The 14,590-nt window shown below is 44.0% G+C and overlaps 1 protein-coding gene across 1 annotated transcript in view; it reads right to left on the bottom strand.

The window, feature by feature from the left end:
• The window catches only part of LOC144818403 (annexin A1-like), a 109,977-nt gene that overhangs the window by 47,543 nt on the left and 47,844 nt on the right, over positions 1-14,590 (bottom strand). Inside the window, exons 5-6 of the mRNA XM_078675777.1 lie at positions 11,605-11,718; positions 8,957-9,047 (exon numbers count right to left, since the gene is read on the bottom strand). Coding sequence (XP_078531903.1) covers positions 8,957-9,047; positions 11,605-11,718 — 205 coding nt within the window. The remainder of the gene's footprint in view (positions 1-8,956; positions 9,048-11,604; positions 11,719-14,590) is intronic.

The raw sequence follows: 14,590 nt of genomic DNA, 5'->3' as shown, positions 1-14,590 counted from the left end.
GTCCGCACTGGGCTGAAAAGATCTATCTGCATGTACGTGGTGGGAGGAGTTACACCTGTGCCTGAATAGGGCTGTACCTGCCTTACACAATGCTGGCTCCACCTCCTGTGGTTTGTCTGATGACCCTGGCCCATACAGTCAAAGGAAAGAAGGAGTCCTGTAAACAAAGTGTTCCAGGTCTGTATAGAACTGGTTTGGACTAAGCACAGACACTCTGCCTTCAGTGACAAAGGATTTTGGTGTATAAGGGTGGTGGCACTCATACCCCAGAATTTTAGATCACTTCTGGGAATCAAGACAAACCTTTGCTGAGGAGAAGAACCAGGAAGCTGAAGGAGGAGACTACCCCTGTGCTTTGGGGGTTAACCTGCAGTGGTTGCTTCATTGCCAAAGAAAGAAGAGGACTGAGTGTTCTTTTCATCAACTTTAATAAGAATCAACAAAGGCTTGAACTTAAGCTTACCTCCTGCCTGAAGTCTGAGATACAAGACTTCACCAACCAGCTCCCCCCGAATTTCCTTGCTGGGAATTGAAGTGCCTTCTGTTGTGCTGGGCCTGTGACTCAATGACGAGAAGCGTGTCGCCGCCACAGCAATTGTCGTATCGCCGAAGAATCGAGACGCCGCCATCGTATCACTGAAGCGTGTCGCATCACCTGAGAAGCGTGCTGCCACAGAGGTTGACGTCGCATCACTGGAGAAGCGTGTCACAGGGCCTGTCACGGCTCCAAAGATCGAGGCACCACATGGCCGTCAGGCGTGCACGCATCGCATCAACGTTGTCACATCGTAACCAAGACACCATTTTGTTGCATCACACCGGAGAGAAGTATTGCATCGAGGTGCCATCTTGTCGCATTGTACAGGAGAGCAGTAAGAAACTGACGTATCACCTCCCCACACAGTAAGAAAGCGAGCACCAACTCCCCAGCGCAGCAGTAAGGAACGGACGCATCCACTCCCTTGAGTGTAAGGAACCAACGCATCACCTTCCCTGCGACCCTTTTGTTTGCTTTGCGTTATGCATCCAAAATACTTTGAGTGTAAAGTGTTGCATTTACAACTTGAGAGAACTGAGCCATTTCCTACTAGTTTAAAGTCTATTTTTTAGTACAGTATTGTGGATTTTTGTCTTTTGGTCTTGTGTTAAGTCTATATAAAAATACCTGTTTATAATACAACCTGTGTGGTGTCCATCTGTAGTGCTGTCACTGTATTACTGTATGTGTGCACAACTGCTTTACACACTGCCTCCGAGATAAGCCTGCTCATGCCAATCAAGGGGGTGAGCAGGGTATATTTTAGGAGTGTAGCCCCTTACCCCGACTAGGCACAAGGGTCCCTATTGGTCAAAGGTACCCACCTCTGCCAACTAGAGACCCCCAAATCTAACATACTCCGTGTAATTTATGAGTTTTGTAAGAAAGGTTTTTCATGCAGCCAGATATGCTGGTGTCTAACAGGTTCAAGGCTTTGATTTCCATAGTTAGGATAGAGGCTCTATGTGGTCATCTGAAAGAGGAGAATTAGGAGTTGACAAGTGAAGTACTAGTGAAATAAGATGACCGCACATCGTTACAGAACCACAAATATTTTAGATCTTCGCCTCAGATAAGTATAGCCAGTCTTAAGTTGCTGAAAAGTGCAGGGAATGTTCTTCAGCGCTGGATATTCCTTGGAAGGTGAAGATTTCCATTATATATTTTAATCCCTTGTTGTACACAAATGTTTCATTTGGTTTGATGCATATTGATGCTTTATGGCATCTCCAGCTATAAATATAGCACATGGTCTTTGCTGACAGTGAGATATGTCATTTGTATTCCAGGTCCCAGCATTTTTTTAAATTTCATTATAGCCAGCACATAGCTGTACAATTTGTGGCTTGATTTAATCTTGGCATTTTGTAGCCTAAGCCGACATGTTGAAAGCTCCTGTGCAGTTTTGGGATGGAAAAGTCCCTAGCATGGTAATGGACATTCGCCCCTGCCCTGATGGCCCAGCTACAGTGATATCTTAACCTTTAGAAACAAATTGTGGTCATGGGTGGACCAGGACCATGCCCCAGCTACAGTGATCTCAGATTTTAATAACAAATAGTTGTCATTGGAGGACATGAACCATGACCTAAGCCCACCTCATGGATTGTCTGGCGGGGCCGGCAGGGGCGCCCAATGTGCTACCCTCATAGTGGTGAGAGGCTACAACCCTTTCCAATATAAAAATAGCCCAAGCATAATGGTAGCAGCATACCTTTAGTAGCATTGCCAATCTGGGTTATCTGCACCACAGAGGTGGGCCTCTGGCCCACTCAATTGAAGTTACACTGCTGTGTGCTTAGCCCGCCCTCTGCCTCCCTCAGGCCTGATAGACGGTCCGAAAAGCATATACATTACACTGAGCTTTTAGGAATGTATGCCTGTGGGAGCAGTGCATGAAAGCCAGCATGTGTGTCTTTACACCAAGCTTTGTTATCTCTGCCCCCCCCGTGACAGTAGTACATGGAGTCTTTACCACAAAAAAGGGGGGGGGGAAAAAACCATACGTCCTCCACACATACAACATCCAGAAGCAGTATGGTCTGAACATGGGCAATAGATCCACTCAAATTAAGCCAAAGTGTCCCAGCGAGAGCATTACAAAGAAATGGATGAAAAAGCCTCACCCACTTTCTTGTGGTATTATTCAGAGGCAATTGTGTCCCACCTTGGTCAGATAGTATCGCCAAGGTGGTCTCGACCACCAAAGGAAGGAGATCTTACAGAATTTTTTTCTGTCCGATAACTGGGGACGATACAAATAAGTAATAAAACTACCTCAGTGGACACCCTACAGATCTCTATTAGGAAGTACGCCGGTCAGGATCATATTTCACTGAGGCGGACATCCAGATGTAAACCTAGAGTCAACTACATGGCCTATGTTTGGGGCCATCATGATTTTAGATGGTCTTGCCATGATAGAATTCTCTGGAGGAAAAACACAATAGCGTGGACTATTCAAAGCAGTTGACCCTCAAAACATGAACTTCAAAGACAGACACTAAATTACATTTGTGTCTGGAAATGGATAAAAAAAAAAAAAGGGGGAGCTTGAGATGTCCAAAAATACAACCTAAAGTTGTACATCAGCACAGAAAAGCTCAGCACAAGTTCAGCCGGATTTGACCAGGACTTGGGACCGAGGGTCTCCCAGTTTTCCATGCTGGGTGACGAGACAGCAGCCATGAGCACCAGTTTATGCCTAAACCAAGCCCAGAGGACCCTGTAAGGAGAAGGAGTGCCAGGAGGGAGCAAGATCCAGTGGGGCTCCGGCTGAGTGGATGCCAGGACCAGATAGTGAGATTCCGGTCCATCACAACTGCGGCAGCAATCGGGCTGTCTGCCCTGGTGTGCTGTTGTGACCCCATGTGCAAGGTGGAGACCGCACTGACGAATAAGTTATATCACTTCTGGTGCCGCTCTGTGATGAGAAGGATCATCCTGCACAGGACCATGACCTGTGGAAGTCCGTTTCCTTATTGGTACGGTTTGCAACCCTTGCATGCCACATGGGGGGCTGTGGAGAAGATAGAGGGCGGTCATCCTCGTGCATCGCTTTGCCGAAAAGGCTGTCCCACTGCGCAGTGCCTTGAGGAGGAAGATTATCCTCATGTGTGCCACTGTTTGTGACGCCCCCCCCCCCTCGTGCCCCCCCCCTCTCACCCACCCCCCCAGGCTGGGAAGGGGGGGGCATGGTGAAGTTAAAGGGCTGTAGCACTGAGGCAGTGTGCAGTTGTGAAGAAGCAGGTTGTGGCCTGTGGAAGAACAAACAACAACTACCCGAATCCAGGAGCACCCAAGACCTGCTGCTGGGTATGGAAAGACATACAGTGTGTGCAGTTGTGAAGAAGCAGGTTGTGGCCTGTGGAAGAACAAACAACTACCCGAATCCAGGAGCACCCAAGACCTGCTGCTGGGTATGGAAAGACCTACAGTTTGACAAGAGAAGCACTATCAAAGCCTGCAACCTGGTCACAGAATCAAGAGCTCCGTTGATTGCTGGGTTGCAAACACATTTTCAGACACTTCGCCTGCCACTCCAGCGAGAGCAGGTAAGACTGAATACCTGGCTACCAGGCCTCGGGGGCAACTTGCTGACTTGGGCTCTGAGGTGGGGACAGTTGACTTGCCAAGCCATGTGGGACTTCTGAGACTCAAACTCACTAATGGGGCCTCGCTTGGATGTCAATTCACATAACTGGGGAACACCAACAAATCTTAGACAGGTAGGTGGGACTTGAGAAGCCGGCCCGAGGACTACTAGTGTGCTGCATAGAAAAAGGCGGTGTGTATTTTTTGTGGGGATACATATTATACTGTCAGTTTGTATATAAATGCGTCCTTTTATGTAAAAGTATTTGACCGACAGTCAAATATTTGGGATTGCTGGAAGTACTTTGAATCACGAACATGTGTTCATGCTGCACCTACCTCTTCCCCCAAAAAGCCTTGGTCTGCTTGGCCTATGCTACCACTGATAGTCAAGCGCTGAGAGGGTACTTGGCCCAAAGGCCCAGATGTCATAGTAAGTTGGTCCCTGGGAAATCAAGAGTAAAAGGCCACAACCACCACATCTGGGCACAGCAGCTCCTGCTTGCCCCATGGCAATTTGTAGAGGGTTTTCATAGAGTGAGTGAAATGCTGTAGTAGATGGAATTTCCAGCTCCCTGGCTTGAAAAATGTATGCAGTTTATGGGTTACAGATTGAACTTTTAAGACTCTTAAGGATTCTACTATTCAGTATCCTAGTTTGGATGAATGTCATCTCTGAATTAGAGAGGAAATGGCAGATAGTGCAAAACTGGTGAGAAGTGATCAGACAATGATTAAGACTGTACAGTAAACACAATGATGAATGCAAATACAAGGTCCAAGGAGCGACCAGCTGCCTGAGTAAGGCCATGTGCAGACTGCATGATTTACCAGGCAGTCATGTAAATTGATGATTGAGATGCTGGGTTTTTGTCTTAGTTGTCCATCAGCAAGTTGAGATCTCGAAAGATAATTTTCTGAGCAATAACTTTGAGGTGCAAGGCCAGTTTTGTATTTCATCCAAGAATTAACTTAATCCCAGGGGGAGAAATATTACAAGCTGTCATGGATTAGGACTCTGGAGTACCAATCTAATCTGACAGTCTTTTAACCAGGTCTCCCAATCTTGATTGGCTGATGGAGTTATTGAGACTCAATTTTACAATATGGTTGATGTCTGATCAGGGTTTGTAGATGCCAGTGACAGTGTGGGCATTAATTTGAAATGGCCAGGTTGTTTAAATGCTCTTGGGTGGATACATGAAGTTGTATCAACAAAGTGGGTGGGGGAGGGTCCCAGGGAATCTATTTTAAAGACTAGCGAGGAGGACTTCCCCTAATCATAATCCGTAACAAAATACAACCTCGGGTCTAGAAACTTTCACATAAATCCTGTATCAGGATAAAAGTGTTTTGGACATACGGACTCTCTCAAAGGTGACATGCTACACCTTCATGCTCCCATATGGGATTTTAGCACCTCAGACAGATTAGTAAACCTCTTTGCAAACATCCCTGAGCTCCTTCCTCACAGTGAGGAAGTTGTAGCCCTCAGTAGGACTAGGATTTCCTACTGGGAGGAGGAACCAATATGATGAAGCAGGTCACCTTTGGTGAGGGAGGGTTCTCTTCCTTCAGGGATAATTCCCCCCTTTTGATCTAAAAGAAATTGAGAGTCCGTACGTCCATCACACTCATCTTAATACAGGATTTATGTGCAAGTTTCTAGACCGAGGTTGTATTGCGTTACTGGATACACGAAGTTCCATTGTGGCGGACATCCGTGGGTTGTTCGGTTCTTCAAATAGGGACCTTGTGTAATCAAGTGCGGCTGAAACTGGTTTCATTTTGCCCAAAAGATCTGAAGGGGATTAGATTTCATTTGGTTGAGGTCTTATGCTAAAGGCTGTCCTGGGATGCCTTTTGTGTAGTTTGCATGAGGAGTGGAGTGTTGTAGTGATAATGTTGGACCAGTCTTCGGGCCAAGTTTATGAATAGACAGATGGCAGTTTCTGCCAATGTATTTCGCGGTTAGGTGTAGAGCTGCTTCATGCCGAGGCAGCCCTTCATCAAATAGGTTTTTTTTTTTAATCTCCCCCCCCCAAAAAATGCTCAACTCACCATGGGAGCAATCTCCCACGGCGATGGAAGCATCAATATCAATTTACTGCTCCTCACAGCTAAGGTTTGCCTGGAAGTGACAGATAGTAAAAATGTAAAATGTCTATGTCCATCCATCCCGATTTGCTGGGTAGAGCTATATATCCCTTTCACCTTTGGAGAAGTTTGGGTTTGGTGGTGACGAAGTAGTCATGAGTCGCTGTTGCGATGGGGTATCCATACTGCCAAAATATAAATCGGCCTCTTAATCATGATAAAGCTGGTTGATATGAAGTGTCTATGGTGGGGGGATTTTTCCACTTTTTGCTGACTTGTAATGCAAGAACCTTTTTTCATTTGTAACCCATTAGACCAGATATCCTTGGTGTGGTTTTCCCTAAACTTTGCCTTCAACCCTCCTGTTTTAGTGGACTTCGTTTTTGCTGGCCGTAGGACTCTTGGCAAAGGTGACACACACAGTTAGTCTTTGCTGAAAAGGCTACCTTTTTGGCAAAGACAGCAACTGCTAGGCCACATAGGAAGGTTTTTCCAGGATGCACCTATCTGACATGGAGCTGTAATAGTGGAAATAGCACTTGGGTATTTTCCTTATATTTTCTGTTTCCATTATACACGGATAAGGTAACAGTAATTTTACAGACTGGGGCACTTTGAGCGAAATATGTGACTTTAGGAATATTTGTGTATGTCAAAGATTACAGTTCCATGGTATTCAAGCACCCTCTTTTGAGTCCAAGGTTAGAACTAGTCTTGATAGCCCTGAAACAGTCATCCAGACAAAACACCTGTTGGCTGTATCCGCTGAGATTATACAATACAATCAAGTACTATATTTGATATAAGCAGTACTTTGAAAAAGCAATCATAGCCATGAAATTTCTTCTTTGGTATTACTTGTACAGAAAAACACTGTTCAATCATTGTTCTAGTTACTGTGCTTTATATTTGGGTTTATTCCACGGACACATTTATGGGAGGTCATGGATGTGTTGCTCTACTATCTTTATTTAGTACTTTAAAAGTCTTGTGAAGTTTTTCTATTACACATGTATAATACTCTTTGGTTGTGTGCTCTGTACATTTTGATTTTTTGGGTGTACCTTTGGCTCCATATTATAGTGACCACTTTGCTGTTTAGGGACTCATGTAGGCATCCTTCCACTGCCACCTTAGAAGTGTCAAGTATGGAGTCTAAAGAATTGAAATTGAATTAACTTTTGGAATGTTGGCGTTTTCTTTTCCCAAATATTTGGTGCTGCCATCCTGTATCCTGGGTCACATGACTAGGTATAGCTGGCAGTTGTTTTTGGTGTATAGCTTCCAGACAGTGAGACAAAGGGGGAATATGTGTTGGCACTATGTGCAATCTCTTACTTGATAAGGAGGGGTCGGGGAGGGGGAACAGAGAGGTCACATTACAAAGGCTCTCGCTTAGTACCCTTACAAAGGCACTGCCTCAGCAGACCCCTACGGGGTTCACACCAATCTTTATTGCCCCCAGACAAGCTGGGTTAGGGTAGGAAGGCAGCAGATTCAAATTCTAAACCACTCATTGGTGGAAACCTCCAGACCCTTTCCCTACTCACACCAAGTCTAAATACTGGGCCTTCAGACCCAACTCTTCAGTACACATCTAGACCTGTGGAAGCCTCTGAAGGATACTCAGTGGCCTGATTGAGAAGAACTGTACCTGCATCTTGAACCAAGAGCCACCAGAATAAATCCAAGGGCTAGTTGCTGGCCTCCTGATCAGAGTCTCGGGACAGGAAAAGGCTCCAACCACCTCAAACTCTGCACTTAAATTTTGCCTGCTGCGAGCCCTGTCCCCCAAGTGGTGCCACCCAGTCATGGACCCTTGAAAGTGGGCCGGACGGTGCTCTGCCATCCCAGTTGTAGTCTTGTGGGCGAGGAATCCATGACGCAGGACCAAGCAGCACTTCAGAACTACCACAGAGACGTATCCAAGACACAGGCCCTCACAGCTCTAAGAAGCAGCTGCATTACGCAGGACATAGCAGCCTCGCAAATCCCCCGAACAGCTGCTATGAAACACATCTTCAATGTAAGGCCTCACATCACAGCCCCCTGGATTCACTTATGATTGATGCATCTTTGATGCAGGACTTGGTATTGAAGTACGCTACTCATAGGAACTGCCACTGCGTGACGCATCCTCAACTCAGAACCTCGAACAGTCTGCAACCAAGAATTAAGGTACTTTGTTGAGAGGGCCTAATTTGGTCCCTGTATTTGGCACACACTTTGTTGCGGCCGGCCTGAACTTGAGACTGTAGCCTTGTCTGGCGTAACCAGATAACCACAGTTGGTACAGCACACATGTCAACTAAAGAGCTTTTTTCTTTTGTTTTACCATTACTGTACAGTCCTCACTGATCTCATGGACCTCACAGAACTCTGCAGGACGTGTGAGGAACAAATGGTCTGCTCGGATAAAAATGTAAATTCTAGGTTGTAAAATTTCGAAGTAGTTGCACTATACACATGCTCTTGGAGAACGAGTGCAGAATCTGAAAATGCAGATTTGTACGTGTTTGGCTAATACGGATCGTGGTCTTACTAGCACAAGTGCATTAATTTGATGTTTCTCCTAGTTTTGTACTAAAATATTTGAGATAGTGTTAGTAAGCGTAAATTTACCGTAACGACTTTGATTCTCTAGAGTAACTGCAGAGCAACCTTGCAGGAAGTGAATACCAATGTCCTAAAACAATTATCACTTACAAAATGTGTTTTACAGTTTACCTTCTCTGTAGCACCTATTGATCTCCCGGATCTCCTTGTTGTTCCTCGATGCGAGAATTTCAATTAGAGTGTCTTCATCTGTTCCCAGGCCCTATGTGGAAACAAAATTAAATTAACGGTTAGTACAATACCACAGCATCTGGCATTACAACAGGAAGAGCAGATCTGACCGTTACTTCCTTCCCCTAAAATATAAAATACTGAAGCAGCACATTTATCGCAAAATTTCAAAATGCATCTAGTCAGCCAAGTTTAAATTAGAAAGACTGTCTGAACTAGAAAAAAAATACCTCTTTCACCATAGGGTGTGGCTGAAAAAACAAAAACAGAAAAAAAAGCCTGTTTAGCTACCGGGCATTCCCTCAGCTACCAGAATTCTCCTTTCACTTAACATGTTTAATGTAAAATGAATACCTTGGAAATGTTCCCTAAAGAAAAAATGATATTGTACCAACAAGTCAGTGCACCAGTATATAAAGCATGTGTGGTAGAGGTGAGTGTATGTTGGTGTAACCTGTGTAGGTTCGTGTGGTAAGGTATAAGTATCCCTTACTATTGGATGATATGCACTTTTGGGTATTTCTAAAATGCAACTTTTATCAATGTCTTTGGGTTCGAATCGCAATAAGAACGTGGCACATGCCCTTAAATCTTCGGAATGAGAACGTGGCACATGCCCTTAAATCTTCGGAAGTCGTAAGTGTTTGTGCATGCTTTTTCTCTCCTACGGCTGTTTTTGCACTAGTGTACACTCCAAAATGTTTTGTGCATTAAATGGAAAACATGGCTTGCGTTCTAGAATATATATTTATGTATGTATTTAGTTTCGATACACTTGTTCCACCTGTTACTGCCGGTTCTCCAGGATGGGTGCCTCCTTTCACGGGGGAGGGCTCAAGTTGAATAGTTCTAACCTCCGAAAAAAACAACGGACACCATGGGGTCAAAAATTAATTCCATTTTATTTAATCAAACAAGTTTTGACCACATGCCTTTCTCAATGTTTGCATCTAAATGAAGTGGACATGATTTTAATAACTTAGACATGCTCTAATTGGAGGATTACAAATAAACGTAGGAAGCAGACTAACACTCAAGTGCATTATTTTGCTTACCATTTTGAATGTAAAATTAATTTTTCCATAGGTCAATTATTATATATGTGGGCTTGTCCAAGGTTTCCAACTGAATTGAATAGTCACTCCCATGACAAATACATTCTCCATATAAAGTGAACGTTCACATATTTGCCTGCAATGCTAATGCTTCATTAAGAGCGAACATGGAGAAATGCTCATAGCCGAACCGGGTTTGTTTGATTAAATAAAAATCTAATTCATTTTGGACACAGCAGGTGCCCGTTGTTTTCTTCACAGGTTGTAACTTTTTATTCATCTACACAAAAAACATTTTCTTTGTGACCAAAAAAAATTATAAAAATATTAAGTGGGGTTATACACGAGGATGGTAGTAATATTTTAATTTTCATAAAAAATACTCTAGATATTCACATGAAAAGCACTCCCATTTAAAAAGCAGGAAACCTAGGAAGTTTAGGAAGTATATTTGCACTGCCATAGATTTCAGATGTCAGTGATATAACGCGAGGTTATAAGCAGTGCAAGTTATACATGTCAGTTATGCATAACTTGCAAATTTGCCTGGTTTAAGAATGGTAGTGCAATGTCTGAATTTCTAAGCTTTAACATGAAATAATCGCCAATGAAAACCAATTTGCGCTCAACTACTCATGGCTTTTGGCCAATCCTTGTGCCCAACTCATTGGCCACGCGTAGCGGTGGTGGGTTAGTCGTACAACTTTGGCTTTAAATAAAAATAGTTTTTTTTTTTTTTTTTAAAGAAGTTTTGCAAGAGTCCCATAAGACCACAGGAGGCTGAGCTGGGTCTTGTGGCAGCGCAACATTTTTACTTATTTTTGGCCCCTTGAGTGGGCCCCCTGACAAATTGCAATGGTATGCCTACTCGGCCGCATTCTATAGGGTTTAACATTATCAGGGCTCAGGGGCAGAGTCCAGTAATGGTAGCCACGCCGTATTTCTTCAGGTTGAGTATGCCAATCAAATTATTTGGTCCCTCAGGAGTGTTGCAGTCCTGACCAATCAGAATGCTCATTTGGACGCTTCACCCCCCCCCCCCCCCAATCAGTCCTGAGGCAAAAGACAGCTTTATATTTTGAACCTTAATTTATCTAAAACAGCTGAGTAGACTTACACCAAATATAACAAATAGCTCACTGAGTAAAGAGCCTACTTTCTGCCAAATTTGGTCCAATTCTGTTCAGCCGCGTCTCAATTATTGTGGTCTAATTTTTCCTATGAAAAATGCATCAGGGGAAAAAAAGCGTTTGTTACTCCCTTTTTCCCAGTCCATGACGGATCACCCAGAAACTTTCCAGGAAAGAGCAGATTTTTTTTCCCTTGTGAAGATTTAATTGCACCAAAGTTCCTAGCAAAACAAAAAACTTTCTTCCTATGAAAACTCACTCACATACAACTACACAGTAGCAACTCCCACTATGTTATATATAAAAAAAGTGTGCAAATTTCACATTAGACCAGAAGAAAATGTAGCATTGAAGCACCACTTTTGTCCCAGGATTGGTTTGAGACATTAGTATGTAGTCTTACCTTAGTGGCTAGCTTCAGTTCCTGTGCATCAAACTGAGCAGGGGTCTTCAGCAAGGCCAGAACAACTTCCTCATAGTGACCTGAACAAGCTTTCTTCAGGGCGTCTTCAAGTGACTGAGCAAAGGATAACAGAATTGCAAATGTCAGTAAATTAGCATCCAGCCGAATGCTGAATCTCACACAACGACAAAAAATATATATAATATAATAATTCTTCCAGGGTAGAGTTAATGTACAAGTAACAATAGGATTCTGGAGTCACAAAGCCCTGCTTAAAAAGTCAGAACTCTACTCGTTCAAGTTTTGGCATAGGAATGCAGCGAGTTCCAACTTTGATTAACAAACCTTAGTAGGGGTTTCAGAAACCTAATGTTAGTTTTGCAAGAGTACACCGAGAGGCTGATATTTACAAGTCAAGAAGTCAGCTTGAAAAGTGCATTGCAATTTTTTCTATACTAAGTAAAGATTCTCATTGTAGAGAGTTTTTCGGTCCCAGTCCCATGAAATTCTGGTCGGTCTGCTGCCCTTTACCACCTTGGATAAAGTTATCAGAAACAAAGCCAGCATGGGAAGAGGGTGTTCACACCCTTTCCCTCAGGATGACCTGCTGACCAGCAGTCGAAGGCAGGGGAGTTTCAAAGAAGCCACCCCCTTGGAAATGCAGTTCTGGCAACCCTCACAGGAGAGGATGCCAACCCCCTTTGTTCAGAGCCCTTTGGCACCTAGACAGGTGGGGGAAAAAAATATATAGTCTGAGAGCCTACTTGTTGGTTCAGCCAGACTGGTCTCCCAGTCAAAGCCTGTAGCGTCTTTATGCAAATACCGATTCCCATAAAGTAATATTGGGCAGCCAACCCTAGTGCTGCTGCTGGCGGTGTAGACTTTAAATGCAAAAGTATTTCGATAGAGATAGAGATACACACACGAGAACAATGATTCGATCAGGTAAGTAGATATGTGCTATTTTTATAAATTGGTGTTCTCCTGGTCTCATGTGCATGATTTATTGAATATGGTGTATATTTGCAGATATTCAACACTCCTTTCGGACAAGCCTACTGCTGCTTGACCACACTACCCCCTAGAAGAACACCTTGATTGCTACTGCAAGCAAATGCCCACTCATAAGGTAATCCCCTGGACTCTTTATATAATATATAAAAAGATAGTGGAAAGAGCCAGCTTCCAACATAGCTTCTTCCACAGAGGAAATTCCTTGAGAATCTTCCCTCAGATCGTTCTCAGGTAACTTGCTCTATTTCCATTGCATTCTTTTTTGTATCCAGTGGACGGCATTGTTTAACGCAATCACCTTTGTCACCGTATTATTCTTTAAAATGGGATATCAGTGTGCTTCACTGTATTTATTTTTCAGATGTTTATACAGTCTTAAATTTAGGCCATTAATTCGCTTTGGTATTTAATTTTCAAAACTAATCATTTTAGGGGTTATACTTTCTGCATTATCACAGACAATTGATAAAGAGTGCTCATTTGCCGCACTGTGGATACCTAACGAAGTGCTGTTCTTATCAGGCGGGGGGGGGAGAAATAGCTCAGCAGATGGAGGGCCCTCGAAAAGACCTGCAGATTTCAGGCTTGCTCCTGGGTGGTACAATAAAACCTTCCATTCTTCTGAGGTTTTGTTTCTCTGGGTCTGGATACACCAATGACAGTCACAAGTCGGCAGTCTACACTCCGATTATAGAGTCCGAGGATATACAAGTGTCCTGATGCGGCTTTCAGCTCAGTAGGAGATATATTACCATAGACTTGCACTGTCATGCTCACGAAGCAAAGCGTTGCGGAACTGAATCTGTAGTATAGTGGGTTTGTCCCAGCTCTGGTGAGGAGAGAACCTGGGCAAAGATGTCATGTGCTGGGCAGGGGTCACCTAGGAGTGCAGCGCCCCACCTTTGCACAAGTTTCCAGTTCAGCCAGTATTAGGAGCGTCCATTTTTCAACGCTTGCCCGTTCTAAAGTGCATTAATTTAATGGATATTCCTCCAAGTTAAAGCAGGTTGTTCAGAAGGCACAGCTTCTGAACAGTCTTGTGTTTGCCTCTTTCGGTTCGGTCTGAAAATCATGCACAAGTTCAAAGAAATATCTTGTTAAATGAATGCAGTTTAGAAAGCGCAGGCACATAAAACAGGCGCTCAGCTGATCATAAAATGACCCCTATAGCTCTGGGCCGGTCTCATTAAAAGCTGTGTCAGCGAAGAGCAGTGACCCTCTTCTCCCGTGAGATGGCTACGGTTCATATACATTACTCAAACACTCCGAATTAATGCAGGAAATGCAGACAGCACAAGTCGGAAACAGTGAGCAGAGATGGTCTCTCTCCCCTTCTCACTTGTTTGTTTAAAGTTCATGCACAAACTCTGAAATCCGAACTGTATACACCCCACGTGCACAACAGATGCTGGACTGCACTGAGCCAGCACAGCTCTTCATAATATGCCTCCTTACCTGGGAGAATGATGGAGAAAACACTTGTGAATAGGAAGAAACAAAGCCTACAGAACCCTGTTGCTGCAGGCTTCGAAGATTTTAAATCTTCGCCCAGGGAACGTGGCGACAGTTTACATTCGGGCAGGAGACCTGTCCCTCACACTGCAAGGCCCGACCTACACAAAGCAGAGGTACTCACCAGTCAGGAGAGATGGTATGGTCAGAGCAGTTGACATGGTCTCTGGTCTTGGGTAAGTGGTTGTTGACCATGTTATGCTCCAGCAGCCCCCAGGCCTAGGAACTTATATGTGTATCCATGTGACCTCAGTGATGAACAAGGGCCAACACACATTTTGATTCCACCCACCTGCATTGCTCTGGTGAACTTTCACTACCCTGCTGGTGTTTATGGCGGATCACGGCTGTGAGAACTCCTAAACCAACCCTTCTTATCTTCTTTGCCTCTCACAACATCTGTTGGACATGGGGTGCATCACTCATTTGCTTCGGTGAGCCCCATACCGGTGATCTGTAG

Source organism: Lissotriton helveticus, chromosome 2_1 (assembly GCF_964261635.1).
Source record: "Lissotriton helveticus chromosome 2_1, aLisHel1.1, whole genome shotgun sequence".
In the NCBI taxonomy this organism is placed as follows: Eukaryota; Metazoa; Chordata; class Amphibia; order Caudata; family Salamandridae; genus Lissotriton; species Lissotriton helveticus.
Note: the sequence above shows the minus strand (reverse complement) of the source record. Positions and strands in the feature narration are given on the sequence as shown.